General features: G+C 48.7%; 1 protein-coding gene across 4 annotated transcripts in view; it reads right to left on the bottom strand.

Moving 5' to 3' along the window:
• Positions 1-8,124: 8,124 nt before the first annotated feature.
• Anpep (alanyl aminopeptidase, membrane) overlaps positions 8,125-17,061 on the bottom strand; it is a 42,803-nt gene continuing 33,866 nt past the window's right edge. For 3 of the 4 annotated variants that reach the window (XM_006229409.3, XM_006229407.5, XM_006229408.5), the window contains exons 16-21: positions 13,584-13,675; positions 12,892-13,002; positions 12,585-12,752; positions 11,646-11,786; positions 11,197-11,278; positions 8,126-8,677 (exon numbers count right to left, since the gene is read on the bottom strand). In XM_006229409.3, the coding sequence (XP_006229471.1) occupies positions 8,528-8,677; positions 11,197-11,278; positions 11,646-11,786; positions 12,585-12,752; positions 12,892-13,002; positions 13,584-13,675 (744 nt within the window). In that variant the 3' untranslated portion in view covers positions 8,126-8,527. 4 annotated transcript variants of the gene reach the window in all.

Consider the following 17,061-nt stretch of genomic DNA (forward strand, 5'->3'; position numbering starts at 1 on the left):
AAAACCAATGAAAATTTGTTTGCTTCTGATTTTCTTTTATTGGAATATGCTTCCTTGATCTTTTAAAGGGAGAAGCTTTTCTGTTGAGCAGATAACAAGTCTGCCAATCCACCCCTTCTGCAATCTAAGCCTGCCAAGATTGACATGGGCCCCAGCTTGTCACCTAGACAGTGTTTGTTGTACCTGGGCACAGGAGCCAGGAGCTCCACCTGGCCTACAGTGATAGGTGGGAACCTTGGGGGTGTATGTGTGTGCAGTCATGGGCAAACATGGGGATATTAGATGCCCAGACACCTGGGAGGTAGGGCTCTTTCACAGCTATAAGAACGGTGGTGCTAGGCACCTTTAAACCCAGCCCTGCAGAGACAGAGTTTGAGGCCAGCCTGGTCTACATATTGAGTTTCCAGGGTGCCAGGGCTACACAGAAAGAGCCAGGTTGTCTCAAGAAACATTTTGTTATTTGTTTTGTTTCAGATGATGCTGAGTCGCCCCTTCCCGCTAGGTCCAGTTTTAGTTGTGTGGATCACCATGACAAATACCACCAACTGTGTAGCTTGAAAGACAGAGACTCACATTACTTCTAGATGCTAGAAGCCCAAGACCACAGTGTAGCAGGCTTAGCTGTTCCTGGGGCTCCTCCCCTTATCTTGCAGAAATCCTCCTCTTCCTCCTGCTCCTCCTTCTCCTCCTTCTCCTCCTTGTATCTGTACAATAATCTCTTACAGAGATACCAGTCATGCTAAGTGTGTGTGTGTGTGTGTGTGTGTGTGTGTGTGTGTGTGTGTGTGTGTGTTGCATGTGGAGTCCACAGTAAGGACAAAGGCTGTCTTCCTCTACCACTGCACTTGAAACAGAGTCTCTCTCACTAAACCAGAATTTCACTATTTGGGCTAGCCTGTGCCTTACTGCCTTGAGACAGAGTTTCTCACTAAACCAGATGCTGACTGTTTGGGCTAGCCTGGCTGTACATCTCAGGATCACTCTGTCTCTGCCTCTCAATGCTGGGGCAGCAGACACACCTAGCCATTCCTATTTTTTTTTTGTTTTGTTTTTGTTTGTTTTTATGTTGTTTTTACAAGAGTTCTGGGGATCCTCATGTTCGAAGAGCAAGCACTCTGTCTGACTGACAGTCATTCCCCCAATCCCTCCTCCCCATTTAACTTTAATTCCCTCTCAAAATAATTGTCCCCAAAGTCAGTCCATTCTGAGGCACCAGATTGCACTTGCTTTCTGTCACTGTAATTAAATTAAAAAGAGTATTATTCTTGGCTCATGGTTCTGGAGGTTGCAATGGTTCCAGTCTAGATCAGGTTGCTTTTGATCTCACGAAAACAAGAATGCATGGCAGATTCATGGGACCTAGAAGCAAAGAGAGGAAGCCTGGGGTCCTCCAGCAAGGTCTCAGCTTCTAATGGTACCACCCTGGGCACCAAGCCGGCAAGGGCACAAGCAAGATCAAAATCAGGAGCTTCAATCTGAGCTTTAAGGAACCCTGGTCAGCCTGGTGCTAAGCGCCAGAGGAAATTACTCCCCGAATCAGGTCAATTATAGGGAGACCCATAATCAGTGCCTGGGTTCTAAATACAAAATGTACGCGGGGACCATTTCATTTTTCAGTTACTAGACCATCAGTCCTGTTGCTTCACCCTCAGTGAGGATGGCTCTGGGAAAGGATACAGTGATCTATTTAGAGCCAATGTTTTGAGTTGGTTGGGGGAGAGACAGAGTGGAAAAAGGAATATCAAAGGAGGCAAGATCAAGTGGAATCTTGTAAGGTCTTGATGAGGAACTCAGCTTCCTTCCTGGGTAGCAGACTGAGGATTAGCTCAGTTGTCACAGCGCTCACCTCACATGCAGGAGGCCCTGGGTTTAGTACCCGATACCATGTAAAACTGGACATGGTGGTAATCCCTGCAGGGGAGGGAGAATGGGGGCAGGGGGATCATGCTCCGCCACAAGGCAGGTTTGAGGCCATTATGGGATGCATCAGACTCTGAGTCAAAAGCAAGTCACCAAAACAGCCTAGGGGAGAGAGGAAGGGAGGAAGTTGTAGATTCCCTGGCGGCATCTTGGCCATACATGGGGGTCTCTCATGTGTGAGGACCTTTGTCCTATAGGGCTGTCCATTGTCTGTTGTCCTACTGAGCCTCAGTTTCCCCCTCTCCTAAAGGGAAATTGACTTAGTGATTATCAAAGGTCTAATCTTTTTTTTCATCTCTTAGAAGTGATCTACTTCCAATTTCCGGGTCCGACAGTCCCTAAGGACTCTCACTTGCTCATCCTGGAAAGGTGAGCAAACTCTACAGTTTGCATGAGTGTGTGTGCACATGATACACATACACACACACACAGACATACGCATATATACACATACATAGACACACATACATACACATATACACATAGGCACACAATACACATAGACACACATACACATATATACACATACACATATATACACATACACACATACACATAGACACATACACATACACACATAGACACACAATACACAGACACATAATACATACACATAAACACATAGACATACACATACACATAGGTGCACACATATATACACATAGACACATAGACACACACACACATAGGCCCCACTTTTTCCAATGCACTGAATTCAGCTCTTCCTTACAAGTAACTGTGGGTGAGCCTTGAAACTCCTTTGAGGATGTTTCTTCAAATGTGGTGTAGAGATCATAACAGACTTTACCTGCCCTTCAGGGTTCCTACATTTGGCATGTGGTGGCTACTCAAGAAATGGAATCGCTGAGTGTGGTCACAGCACCTATGACCCAGACTTGACTGGGTATTGAGCCACCTGACACAGCATCCCACTTAGAGAGGGACTTGGGGGTCCAGAGAGGGTTGGATGCAACTATTCTTCCTCTCACGTTCACTTTCTGGTTGAAGAAAAACATCTAGGAAAGAGAGCAACTTCCCATAGTTCCCAGCTACGTGTAGGTATCCCACATGTGACTTTAGGCTGCTGTTCCCTGCTTCCCAAGAGGACACAGGTCTTCGTGCTGGTCTCATTAGATCTGACCCCAAGGCAGAAACAGACAAATGCCAATGCTCCCCATGATTCACACTTTCATAGGGTGGGCTCCCAAAGAGGTGGAAGGAGGTGCTCCCTGCCACAGCCCTCAGCTCTGAGGACCCACAGGGTGGTGGGGAGAGGACCCACCCACCAGCTACAACTAGATACGAGCATCCTCTGGCGTTTGGCAACCTCGGTTTCCAGTTCCCTGTCCATGTGGTCACCACCTGTGGGGACCATGCTCCTCAACCAACCCAACCTGGCTGGAGCTTGCTGGAAGCTAGCCAGCCTGACACTCCCGGACTAGCAAGAGCCACCTCAAGTAACTGCCACCTCTTTTTGCCCCCTAGAAGCAGGCGGGCTCAGTCCTGCCTCTCAGAACTGTAACCCCTCCTGTGTCTTTGAGTCTCACGCAGACTGCCCTGAACTACATCTCAAAGTAGCAAGAGTGGTGATGTCAGTGTGTCTGGATGACTGGGGACCCTTTTATTATCTTTAGGAGAGGCAGACTGTCCGAATACCCCAATGGATCCATGAAAAAGATACCATGCTGGTCCTACATGCAGGCCGTTGAGGCTTGGAGGAGTGGGCGTACTTGGCTCACAATCAAGGCTACACTAAAGGTTAACCCAGCTAGGTTCATCCCTAAGCTTCAGATGCTATTCCAAGACCACTGGGACTGCTGCTGCTGCTGCTGTCTATCCGAGGCATCTTCATCCCTGCTGGCAATGAGGAGTTCATCTTCTGGCTGGCAGAGGCTGGACAGGCAGTTGGCAGCCTCATAGTCTCTGCTCTGTGACCTTGGCCAAGCTCCTGTGAGCATCTTAGCTGCATCTCAGGGACTGGTATCCTCTGAACACACAGGGCCTTATGGATGCCGGCATTTTGAGGAGCCAGGAACAGGAGCTTGTCACTGTGGGTGTCACAGACCCTAGCTCAGCCCCAAGTAAAGGATAGTTTACCCCTAACCTGCAATGATAGAGCCAGAGGCTAGCTCCTATGCCCTCAGGCTTCGGTGTGGCTGTGTAGTTCCACAGAGTCTAGTGTGCATTAGGTTTGACCCACAGCACTGAAAACGTCCAATTAAAAACAGAATAAAACACCCGAGATTAAGATAGTCTATGATCATTTGGCATCAGCTAGGAAAGAGAAGGTGCAGGTAGAATCCTCTCTCTCTCTCTCTCTCTCTCTCTCTCTCTCTCTCTCTCTCTCTCTCATAAGCCAATTCTCCCCTCTGATATCCACAGAGCCAAGAGCCCACCAGGGACCCAAAATGGTGAGACTCACCCCTCCCCCTGCCGAATGCCAGAAGGTCAAGTGCCAGTCATGGCTGCTGGGTACTGGCGACAGGAAGGGTTGGTGCTGGAGTGAAGGAGCCCGGAGATTTAATCTAGGGCAGCCCAGGGAGCCTCCGGCAGCCCCCCCTCACCAAGGCTGGCTACAGGATCTTGCCCTCCCTTGCCTTTTGATATGCAGATAGAAGGGGAGAAGTTGGGAGCTTTTCTGGCCCCAGTACCTGACCACCCCCTTCTCACTTGGGAAGAAGGGCTGCCAGGAGCCAGATGAGGCTAGGAATGGTGGTGCTTGCCTCTCAAGGGTCCGCCCATGTGTGAAGTAGCACAGCCATATTCACTAGCAACGGAGAGGGTCATGAAGCCAGCACAGCTGCTCGGCACAGTTCCAGCAAAGCTGAGGGGACTGCTACAATGGCTGTCCTTGTCTCTCACTTCTGCGTTTTGGTCTCTGTGTGCTTCATTCCTGTGGACTTTCTGCATTAAGATTCATTTTATGTCTTTTCCTGAGAAAACTTACGTCTGAGCCTTTTTTTTAGGAAAATCCTAAAATTAACTTTATTTGGCCACTATTTGGAAGTTTTCCTTATGCCCTGGAGATAATGCACACAGATAAGCACCTAGCTAGATGAGGAATCTTGGGGTATCTGCCCCTGAGTAAGCTCAAAGGCATAGTTGGTGCAGGGCAAACAGACAACGGATAAACCCTGATTAGCCAGGAGAGAAAGTTAGAGATTTAAGGCTTCCCAATACGATATGCTTAGAGCTCTCTGAAAATGTAGTTAAGAGATAGGTGGTCCACCCCTGGAGGAGTAGAATCAGTAGATAAGATGGATTGACTAAAATAAACTTTCCCTACTTTAGAGTGTAGATGATGAAACAAGTTGTAAAAGAAGTTAGGTATTAGTCTTTGCTATTCAGAAAAAGATAGATTCGGGTATTTTCTGTTTGTGTGGAGAGCTTTAAGACTGCATCTACTAGCAGCCTACAAGCAGGCTGACATATAAAAAGTGTGTTTGCAGGGTTGGGGATTTAGCTCAGTGGTAGAGCACTTGCCTTGCATGCACAAGGCCCTGGGTTCGGTCCCCAGCTCCAGAAAAAAAAAAATGTGTTTGTTTTGGAGGAAGCATTCTTTAGATTATTTAAGTTAGGGTTACGGGGTTAATAATAAGAATAAAATCTGTTCGTATTTTCTAATTGTAACTGAACTTGTAACCCTGGATATATAATGAAAAGCCAGACATATATTCTGTGTCACTTGGATAATAGTCTCTTTGTTCTGCCAAACTTGTATAAAAAAACACCTGGTTGCTGGTCAGTCGGATCACAGGAAAAAAAAAAAAAAAAAAAAAGACCCGATTGCTAGTCAGAGCCACAGAAGCAGCCTGATTAATAGCAAGTGAGAACTGCGAAATTCCCCTGACCATGGCTGACTCCCTCCCTCCCCTCACAGACTCCTTACCTCCTCTGCTCTGTCAGCAAGGACCCTCTGACAGAGGTGGAGAAAGGAGGCACAGGAAGTCAAGGTCTCTCTTAGCTACATAGCAACCAGAGGCCAGCCAGGGCTACATATAGAGTTCTAGGCCAGCCAGGGCTTTTTTGAAAAAAAAAAAAAAATCCAGTTGGGAAGTAATATTTATGGGGAATAACTGATGTCCTGAGACCATCAGTCTGGGCTGAGGCTGGATGAGCTTCCTGTAACCAGGCTCTGACAGCATTTTTGCTGAAAAGAACTGACTCCTCACTAGGCCCCCACAATAACAAGAGAACATCCCTGCCTGCCTTCTGCATCCCTTTGCCTAAAGCTATCAGACCAGGGGCCGGACAGATGGCTGACTCAGGAACATGAAGATCTGAGTCCAGAGCCTCAGCAGCCATGTACAGAGCTCGTCACAGAGGCACATGCACATCAGTAACCCCAGCTCTGGGACTTGGAGACAGGAGAGTCAGCAGGGCTCAGTGGGCGAGCTCTCACAAAAAATAAGTACGTCGTAGATGGTGGGAGAGGACGACACCTGATGTTGAATACTCCTGGCCTCCGCACGCATGCAGAGAACGTGCACCCCGCACGCATGCAGAGAACGTGCACTCCACACACATGCAGAGAACGTGCACTCCACACACATGCAGAGAACGTGCACCCCGCACACATGCAGAGAACGTGCACCCCGCACACATGCAGAGAACATACACCACATACACCACACCCAAGTGCCAACAGAGGAATGGGGAGGACAGTGAGCAGCTTTGTAAGCAGGGTGACCTGAATTTGATCCCTGGAACCCAAGTAAAGGTGGGAGGAGAGAACCAACTTCGTGAAGTCATCCTCTCCCTCCACAGGAGTGCCATGGCTCGTGGGCTGCCCCGCTCCTCCACTCTGAAAGACGCTTTGGGTCAGATTACTGAACTCTGCCCACAAGTACGCTAACCACTCAAGAAACGGGGGATGTCTGAACATTTTCATCACTCTTCAAGGCCGAAAATACAGAGTGACAGAGGCATCTTAACATTTATTTATTTTTATGTATATGAGTACACTGTTGATGTCTTCAGACGCATCAGAAGAGGGCATTGGATCCCATTACAGATGGTTGCGAGCCACCATGTGGTTGCTGGACCTTGGGAAGAGCAGGCAGTGCTCTTAACCACTGAGCCAGCTCTCCAGCCCAAGAGGCATCTTTACCTCAGCTTTTTACATTGTCACATTCCAGACCCCTAAGAGGGCACCACAAACTATTCAGTCACTGTTCTAAACCACTGGTCACAGGCAGAGCCTCAGAGGCAATCAGCCTATGAGGGGATCAGCCCTTACACTGAACCAGCTTGCTTCTGTCAAGCAAAAAGGACTTCTTGGATTGCCTTGAAGAACCAAAACAAGAGACCGTGATCCCCAGACCACATCTAGACTAAGGATGTTTAATCATGGCTGTTTCCCTCAGGCCTGCTGCCTCAATTACTTTTGATTCATTCATGCCTAAAATTTGTGTCAGAGATAGAGTTGGGAGTGGCTGGCCCCTCTGTCTAGTGTGCTTGATGAGTTTAGGAATCTCTCCCTCCATCCCTCCCTCCTCAGATCCGGTTTCCCTAGGGCTCCAGCTCCTGGTCCTTCTGCCTCTGTGCTGGGAACCAGACTGTACTGCTATGCCTAGCTTGCTCATCTCCTGCAAAGTGAGCCCAGCCTGGTGATAGGACTGACAGAATTGTGGACTTTTGCTCTAAGGTTCTGGTGATAGCTTCATTTGCTAGCCCCGCCCCGGGGGTGGGCAATATGTATCTGGCACAGAGGACTGCCAACAGCACCAGCCACTCTCCATTCATCAAGTCTTCCCAAGCTCTCCTCTCCCAGTGCCTTGCTTACCTCTAACCCTCAGTCGAATCCTATTACCTTAGAAGATACACCTTACAACCTGGAAAGGACCTCTACTGTACTGCCTTCCCCTATTGTCCATCCCTCTTGACACAATGTGAGGGCCACAGCCAGCCCTCTCCTCTTGACTTTTGGTAAGGTAGATGCTCCCCTAGGCCCAGCTCTTACCATCCCTGTGGGAACCACCATAACTACCCCTCACATCCTGGAGGTTCCTCATACCCAACCCCCAAAACCTGTTCTGGGAATCAGGTTGCAGTAAAGTTGCAGCCTGTCGCTGTATGGGGCAGGAAGGTAACCTCCTCCTCCCTCCACTCCCCCAGACCTATGGCGTGCCCCCAGGTTCCCCTCTCCAGCTCTCATAACCATTGTATCAATCTCATGTTCCCACTGAGTGACAAGTCTGTAAGCTCATTTTAGAAATTCTTTATTTACATTTTCTCTTAAAAATATATATAGATCTTTGTGCCCTGTTGATTCTTTGGTTCTGGGTCTTGTGGGGGGAAAGTAGTAAGGCATTCAGGGAGACTCTTTCTAGGCTACCCTTTGTCCAGTAAATCTAGACTCAGAGCTGGGCTTCCCTGAGATCAGCCCCAGAGGCCTGGGCCTGGGGCAGAGTTGGCACGAGGGGCAAGGACCGGGAGGTGTCTGGCAGTCTGACAATTAGGAGCTAGGCTAGCTCCATAGGCTGGAGACTTTGACCTTGAGGGTCAGATGCCGGTGTCTGGCGCTCTGAAGACAGAGACCCTGCACAGGCTGCTGAGATAGTCATAGGCGTCACGCCGGGACAGATGGTTCTCGGCCCGGGACTAACTAGCTGTTTTCTGTGAACCACTTGAGTACCACGTCTTTGTTCTCCTTCACCCACTTGATGTTGGCTTTAGTCTTCTCCAGGGCTTGCTCCAGAGCCCGAGTGCCGGAGCCAAAGCCTGTGGCCGAGTTGTCCTCTTTAAACTGCTCCAGCTGTTAGGAAACCAAAGCATGAGATCTGAGCTGGCTCTCCATCTCAGCCCCGAGAAGAGGGGTGCTTCCCAGCCCTCTGCCTCTCACCCCACTCACAGACCCCTGAGGAGATGGGGCCATATCTTGTTCCTGGAGAAGAGGCTCAATCCTTCACCACCCTGGCTAAGTGCTCACCTACCCAGAAGTTGTGAAACCACAGCCCCAGATGGGATCTACTCACAGGCTATTGGGCTTTATCGTGCGATATTTCACTGAGTTAGCACTGAGTTTCACCTGAAGTACCTAACCCAGTAAATGAGCCAATGAAACAGGCGCCATATGGGAGCAACAACTGTGGAACTCTCTGAACCTCTGGTGATCAAGTGGTTTCAGCGCCTCAGTGGCTTTAAAAAAAAAAAAAGTACTAGTAAGGGTGCTACTCATGGGTGGGGCACAGCTAAGCAGGATAGAGGCCCTGGGTTCCAATCTCATCACTTCAAAATAATAAAGTCCAGTGAAGAGTACACAGGGAGAAGGCTATTATTGCAATTCACGCCTAACATGATTTTGTGCACCCAAAATCCTGGGGAGTCTGTGAAAGAACTATGGGAACACAGGCCGAGCTACGGTTCTGTTGGCCCAGCATGTGTGAAACCCTCCTCGAGTCCATCACCAGCACCAGAGATGCAAAAAGGAACTTGTTAGAACTGAGGATCCAGCAAGATTTCATAATATAGAAGCAGCACACATCGACTGTACTCCCAGGGACAGCAAAGAAAACCTGAGACATCAGAGGATTTTTCACTTTTTTTTTTTTTTTGGTTCTTTTTTTCTGAGCTGAGGACCGAACCCAGGGCCTTGCGCTTCCTAGGTAAGCGCTCTACCACTGAGCTAAATCCCCAGCCCCGGATTTTTCACTTTAACAGCATTAAAAAACTAAGTACTGGGGCTCATGCCTTTGATCTCAGCACTTGGGAGGCAGCAGCAGGAAGAACTTGGTGAGTTCGAACCCAGCCTCGTCCAAGCCAGCCAGAGCCACATAGTGAGACCATGTCTCAAAAAATAAAATAAAATAATTAAATTAAAGGTGTAGAGGGGTAGAGCTAGCTGGTGGCGTGCTTGCTCTGAGTTGACTCCCTAGCGCTGCAAATACATTTTTTAAAAAATTGTTCTGGGGGTTGTAAGAAAATAACAATAAAACTCTTTAAAACACACAGGCATGACACTCAAGTGACACTCTGGGCAATGGAGAAGTTATGTCCTGGTTCTTCCCCCTAGCCCCATGGACCCAGAAGAAAGACTCAGACTCAAAATACATTTACAAATACCATTACCATACAGCTAGACTCTTCCCTGACTAGGTCATAACTTATCAAAACCCATTTAGTCTATCTCCATTCTGCCACGTGGCTGGTTACCTGAGCCCAGGTACCGTGTGTCTGACTCTTCGCATCTTCCTGGGCAAATCTGCCTTGCCTGCCTGACTCTGACCTGACCCAGAATTTTTTTCTGCGTACTGGGTATCCCACCTTCTATTCTACGCTTTCCTATAGGCCATAGGTTTTTTAATTGACAGGTGATACATCCATACAAATATATGAGCTATTCTGTCTACAGGACAAAATTTTAGCCATTTCTTTAGAAAGTTGAACATGGAGTAAACAAATGAGAAACAATATGCCCAGGAGAAAAGAAAACAATAAAACTGTGCACATGGGCCTTCACAGCAGCACTGTTCACAACAGTCAAAGAATGAGGACGACTGAAATGTCCATCATCCGGTGACTGGATAAAGAGGATGTGGTATGTCTACACAGTGGAATACTACTCAGCTGTACAAAGGAACCATGTGTTTTCTCAGAAACAAATCTTTTAAACCTTAGATGCTAAGCGGAAGAAGCCAGACACAAACAGGTCACATATTACAGAATTCCATTTCAAGGCGCAGATTTTACGATTCTATTTTATGAAATGCAAAGATAAAGTAGACTAGTAGTTGCCAGGGCCTAGGGAGATGGGACAGGAACAAGAAGAAATCACTAGCAGCCGCACACTTTCTTCAGAGAGTGGGTGGCAAAGATCGCTGGTATGGTCTTGCAAAAATACTAAAAAGCAAATAACACGGGGTTGGGGATTTAGCTCAGTGGTAGAGTGCTTGCCTAGCAAGTGCAAGGCCCTGGGTTCGGTCCCCAGCTCCGAAAAAGAAAAAAAAAAAAAAAAAAAAAAGCACTTAACACAGGAAATCTTAGGGTACGTGAATTGTAACTCGTTTTTTTTTTTTTTTTTTTTTTTTTTTTTTTTTTTATCTTAAAGGATTCTAGGTGCACAATTCTATTTACTTAGGAGACTCGCGCAGGAGTCAGGAATGCAGGCTCACCCCAAACAATGAATAAATATAGTTTTAAAGTTCCAAGGCTTTTAAAGTGGACTCATTAATATCTAAAACATCTCTACTCAACCCTTGCTGTGTGAGCGGAAGCCACCACTTCAACTGGTCAAGCCAGACAGAACCCAGGGCGAGGAGAGGTCTGGCCACTTACCTGCTGCAGCTCGAACTCAGAGGAGAAGCGCCGGGTCACTCCCTGGATGAGATTGGCAAAGGAGAAAGATCCTCCGCCGTAACTGTGGGGGGTGGGGCGTAGGGGGTGAGCATGAGCAGCGGAAGGGCCGAGACCCAAGGGACTCTCTAGACTGCGGGTGTCAAGAAACTATAGGAGCCCACAACCATTCTGCGAGGGAGACCTAAGGACCCCAAGAGACCCTCCCCGGACATGCAGGAGTTAAGACTTCAACACAGTGCAGGCTGTAGGTCCCTGACTCCTTGTCCTGTGGGAGATGTTTCCTCTGGTTGTAGTTTTCTAAGTGAGAAAGTTCAGCACGGAGGGGGTGGGGGTGAGGTGGGGGTGGGGTGGAGGGAGGGGAGGTATATGGGTCACCCCAGCACACCCAACCTCAGCCTTTGATAGCTCAACACCCCAGTCAGACTCACTCTTCAAACAGTTTCTTCCAGTTGCTTCGGACAAAGTCCCAAACTAGAGTTTGTCCAACCACGTTGTTGGCGATGCTGACGATGGTGGAGGTAGCATCCTGCTTCCGGATGTAGTCGGGGTTCAGAGTGTAACTCAGGTACCTGCGGGCAGCAGTCAAGGGCAGGGACCACGTGAGGACCACAGCAGTCCCATGATACAGGGTTGGGAGCCTGCACTCCATCACTGCCCCTTGCATCGCTCAGCATTCCTTTGATGTGTGAAGAGCTGTGGGGTGCCTTGGTACTACCTCCCCTGGGCAGGTGGGAAACTGAGTCTCCTACTCAGGGTCACAGGATCACTGGTCACGCAAGTGTGTGCTACAGTGGAACTCTCTTGAGAGCAGATAAAAGAAGGAAGGCGTTCCTGCCCTCCCAGCCCTCACATGAGGTAAAGTGGCTGGCCACTTTTTGCCTTGATGGTGAAGGAGACTCAACTGAACTGTTTTTTACAAACACGGATGGAGCAAAGAATGTGATTCTTATGGGTTTGGGGCTCACGGGTGTCCTGTGGAATGGGGAGCAATGCCTAGTCAGAGTCTCTGGAACTTTGCAGGTCTGACCTATGAAAGGGCTACCTCATCCAGGAGGAGACCCTGCTGTGAGGTTCAAAACAGCCCAGGGCAGTTAGGGAGTTAGGGATCTGACCCTGGCTTAGTCATATACCAAGTCTTTGAGTAATTAATTGTTTTGCCTCTAAGCCTCACTATCCCTGCCAACACTGGCTGAGAGGCTGGTAGAGGAGCACCAAGGCTTGGCTAAATCTGTGGGTGGGGCCAGGCTGAGTCTGTGGGTGGGGCCAGGCTGAGTTTGTGGGTGGGGCCAGGCTGAGTCTGTGGGTGGGGCCAGGCTAAATGTGTGGGTGGGGCTAGGCTGAATCTGTGGATGGGGCCAGGTCCTCACCTGTTCAAAATCCACACCTCGTTGCTACAGGCCAAGGCTGAGCGGAGTTTATCTGCCTCGTTCACCACAGTTGCTTTCCGGAACTGTTCCCAAGCAAAGTTCCACTCTTCCTCACCACCGAAAGCAATGGCATTGCAGTAGACAGTAGACCGAAGGTTGGGGTGGATCCTGGGGTGGGGTGGGGGTTGTTAGGAGCAGAGGAGCAGCAAGGAATGGGGAGCAAGGAGTTGTCGATGACTGGCCCGGGGCTCTATTTAGTCCAATGGGCAGATGAGGGCAGGCAGGGGAGGCATGGGGGAATACTCACGGGTTATTATCAGAGTTGTTCATCCACTGACTATAAAGCCCAACAACGAGATCCCTACACTCTTCGAGACCACTAGAACAGGCGGTGCTGATGGCATTAATTTCGTTGTACCTGTCAGAGGGGTGAAATGTGGTTAGTGCATCCTGCCCAGACTCCCAAGACTGTCCTCTTAACACACAACCACGGGCCTAATTACTGAGGCTCCGTGATCCACCTGACCCTGAAAAGTCCTTTGGGACTTTTCCTATTTCTTCCTGCCTTTAGCCTGATTTTCTTGGCTCCCAAGGCAGCCTGAGTCTTTGTTAATAAAGTCAGAACTGGGGACATCATTCAGTTTGTAGATGTTTGTAGTGTTCAGGAAGCCCTGGGTTTGATCCCAGCCCTGTAGAAACTGAGTGTGGTGTTATACACCTGGAATCCTACCATGTGAGACTGAGGTAGGAGGATCAAAACTTCCGGGGCAGCCTGGGCTACCTAAGACCTTGTGACAAAGAAACCCACAAAACTCGAAAGAAGCCTGAAGAGCCCACAGGACAGGTAGATCCTCAAAGCAGGGTGCCATGTTCCTAGGTGGGGGTCTCTCCTTGGCTGGTGGCCAGGCATGGAAGGTTCCAGAGCAGAACGCTGCCAGGTGGTGTTCTCAGCCCTTAGGGCCTGTGGGACCTCCAAACCCACACAGGCCTCACACTTACTGCTCCATCAGTGTTGGAGGACGGTCGAGCCAGTTGTTGGTTTTGATTTTGAAGTAGGCGAAGAGGGGTGTGACTTGCTTCTTCAGATAGCGCTGTGGGAAGAATAGAGGAGTCATGTCAAGGGCCTATGCCCACCTGCCTGGGCGGGCAGCCTCTCCGAAAACACAAGTGGGCGCTGGCAGGCAGGGAGAGGTCAGGACGTGTCCAAGGCCAGCACCACCTCCTAGTTTACTGATGACTGAATTGGTGTCCTTTCTCCTCAAAGCCAGACTCAGTCCTAACCCTCTTTGTCCACCCACTGTTGCTTCCAACTGCGATGCCAGGTCTCCTTCATGAGCTTATTGTGAGGAATCAAGGAAACACAGACGAGCAGACAGAGGGTGGACCCAAATAATGATTTTTCCAGACCAGCAACGTCATCCCCTCTTATGCCCCTTACATCACTTGCTTGGCTTGTGTCTAGTTCTGTGTGTTGTGCTTTCTTCTCTCTCTCTCTCTCTCTCTCTCTCTCTCTCTCTCTCTCTCTCTTTCTCTCTCTCTCTCTCTCCCTCTCTCCCTCCCCCTCTCCCTCTAACCTAATCTCATGTCAATCTCATACTGTCATTAAATTAAACTATTTTTCTCTTTTTTCTTTTTTGCAGATTCTGATTTGATGTGGCAGACTGACTTTTGTAACAAACTGAAAAACTGAAGCCATTATCCAATGGTAAAAGGAACTGGCCTCTCCCCTCCCCAAGAGCGTGTAAGTAGCAGTGGCTGTGATGCCAACACAGGGCAACTGGGAGTGAGAAGGGAGCTCATCCCAGCCTGGAAGAATTTGCCACCAAGCAGAAAAGCAGAAAAGGACTTTCCTAGCCAGAGGGTGGTGGGACACACATTTAATTCCAGCACTCTGGAGCAGAGGCAGGTGGATCTCTGAGTTTGAAGCCTACACAGTGAGTTCTAGAACAGTCAGAAAAACCCTGTCTTGAAAAACCAAAAAGAAAAAAGAAAGAAAAAGACTAGCTCTAGGGAGGCTGGTACTGAAAGGGCATGGGGGAAGGCTGGGGCTGTGTGTGGAGGTTGGAGTCCAAGTCTGCCGAAGTCCAGCCTGGCCCATATGGCCAGTGGCAGCTTGCCCTGGTTCACAGGAGGTGCTGGACCAGAGAGGCTGGGGGTGCTGGGTACTACACACAGTGAGAAGGGTTACAAAGAGGTCAGAGGTGAAAGTTCCCATCAGCTCTAACTGACCCCAAGAGTGGGCACTGCCGGCTTTACCATACACAACAGAGGCCATGCCAGAGACACCAGTGCTCCCAAGAGAATACCCAAGACCTCTGAATATTCATTTGATTTCCTTTTCTTTTTCTTTTCTCTTTCCTTACTTCCCTTTTTCACAGTTTATTTTAATGTCTGTTCTGTGACAGTCTGATATAAGTATATAATTAAGTTCAGTCCTTTTTCTTAATTTTCATGCCAGACACCAGGTTTAAGGCTGCACACATGCTGTGCACGTGTTCTCCCACTAAACCACACCCCAGACTCCCAGCCCCTCATTTTTGAGTGTCTCCAGTGAAGAATGATTTGGCTGCCGCGTCTCCCCACAGTGAGATCTACAGGTGACAGACTATATGGAGTTTCCAATTCTTCTTTGTCATTGTCATCACTGTCACCATCATCATCACTAAGATATGGTCTCACCACAGAGTCCTGGCTAACCGGACTTGCATAGACACCAGGCTGGACTCACTCAGAGCGCCTCCTACCTCTGACTCCTGAATGCTGGGATTAAAGGCGGGCACCACCACGCCCTTTTGTGGGCCTTAGCAGTCTGTTCTGTTCCAACTCTGGTGTGGCTTCGGGACACTGTTTACTGCCCCACTCTTAAATCCAAAAAGGCCTCTCAGCCTCCTACTTGACAGGAGACCAAGACAAACAGAAACCCCAAGTCAACAAAGGAAAAAGGGAGACTTCAAAAGCTGAGTGATGACTACCCTCCATGAGAGACTAGAAGACATGCCACAGGACGCTAGGGCCAGCAATAGGAAGGAAGAATAAAACGTCCTTCAGGTGATGGACAAACACTGAAGGGACCCGCCCTGGGGGAGAGCAAAGAGTCACCAAGCTGGAAACTAGGAGGGGCATGAAAGCCAGGCCAAAGCAAGAGAAAGAAATGGAAACACTCAGATTTCCAGAAAGACATGAAGTGGACTACAGACCGGAAAGAAGTTCAGAGGAACAGTAAACACGTTCTGATTAACAGCACACCTATGTTCAAGCTGAAAAGACCCAGACTGACCCACCGGGACTGCCGCAAGAGCCCAGAAGTTTCCAGGAAGCAAAATTGGTCACACTCCAAGAACTGGAAAGGACAAAAGCACTGAGCAATTTCAACAGCAACTTGAGAAGGCTGGTGTCAATAGATCAAGACCTTAGACATTCTGGGGAATGATTTCCAATCTAGAAAAGCCAGCTTCCAAAGCCAGCTGAATTCAGTCCAGTGTGAACGCAAAATAAAAACTATGGCTGACCATCTGCCTGGGAAAACCCACTGGCCACAAACCATCTCAGAACTCTCAGAATATGTTCTCCCTGAGAGAAAATAAAGAAGACAGCCGTGGGGCTGAGGAAGCAGAGCACCGCACAGGCAGCAACAGTCTTGGACACGACAGAAGACTTTGGGAGATACAGGAACACTCCTGTGGGCTCAGGTCACCAAGCCTTACAGGACAGGGACACGAGTGCCAGCACAGACACACTCCAGCAGGCTTCGAAGGGAATGCTGACACTAGGTGTGTGCTGGATTGCTGATTTGATAAGTATTGTCGTTGAGCTACACACGGTACCAGCTTGAGAGGATTCTGGGCAAGCACAAAAGAGTTAAAAATCTGTTTACCAAAATGTGCATTTGGTATCCTAGGGCGATAGTGGAATTAAAAAAAAATTTGAAAAGAATTCCAGGCCAACCCACAAAGATTATCTAAAAAATAAACAAATAAGCCAACAAACAATAAAAAGAAACAAAACAAAAACCACCACCACCACCAACAAAAAAGAAAACCTGACTGGGGCATCATGGTTCAGTCAACCGAGAGTTTGCCATGAAGAAATGAGGTCAATTCCCAGAACACACACACACACACACACACACACACACACACACACACACACACAGAGTCAAGAACATCAGCAGTAACTGTAATCCCAGTGTAGGGAGCTGGTGACAGGAGGGTGCCTGGGACCAGCCTAGCTGGCCAGGAATAGTGGGCCCAGAGTTAGTGAGCTCAAAAAATAAGGTGAAGGGAGCAAAAGTGCTTGCTGCCCAAGTGTGAAGAAGAATTGAATCCAAGTCCACAAAACCTACATAAACACATGCCTGTAACCATGGTGCTTGAGTGGGCAAACATAGGTGCTGGCTAGCCAGGGCAGCCAAGATGGTATTGACTTCTGGCCTCCACATGCATATAAACACACACACACACACACACACACACACACA

This window comes from Rattus norvegicus, chromosome 1 (genome assembly GCF_036323735.1).
Source record: "Rattus norvegicus strain BN/NHsdMcwi chromosome 1, GRCr8, whole genome shotgun sequence".
In the NCBI taxonomy this organism is placed as follows: Eukaryota; Metazoa; Chordata; class Mammalia; order Rodentia; family Muridae; genus Rattus; species Rattus norvegicus.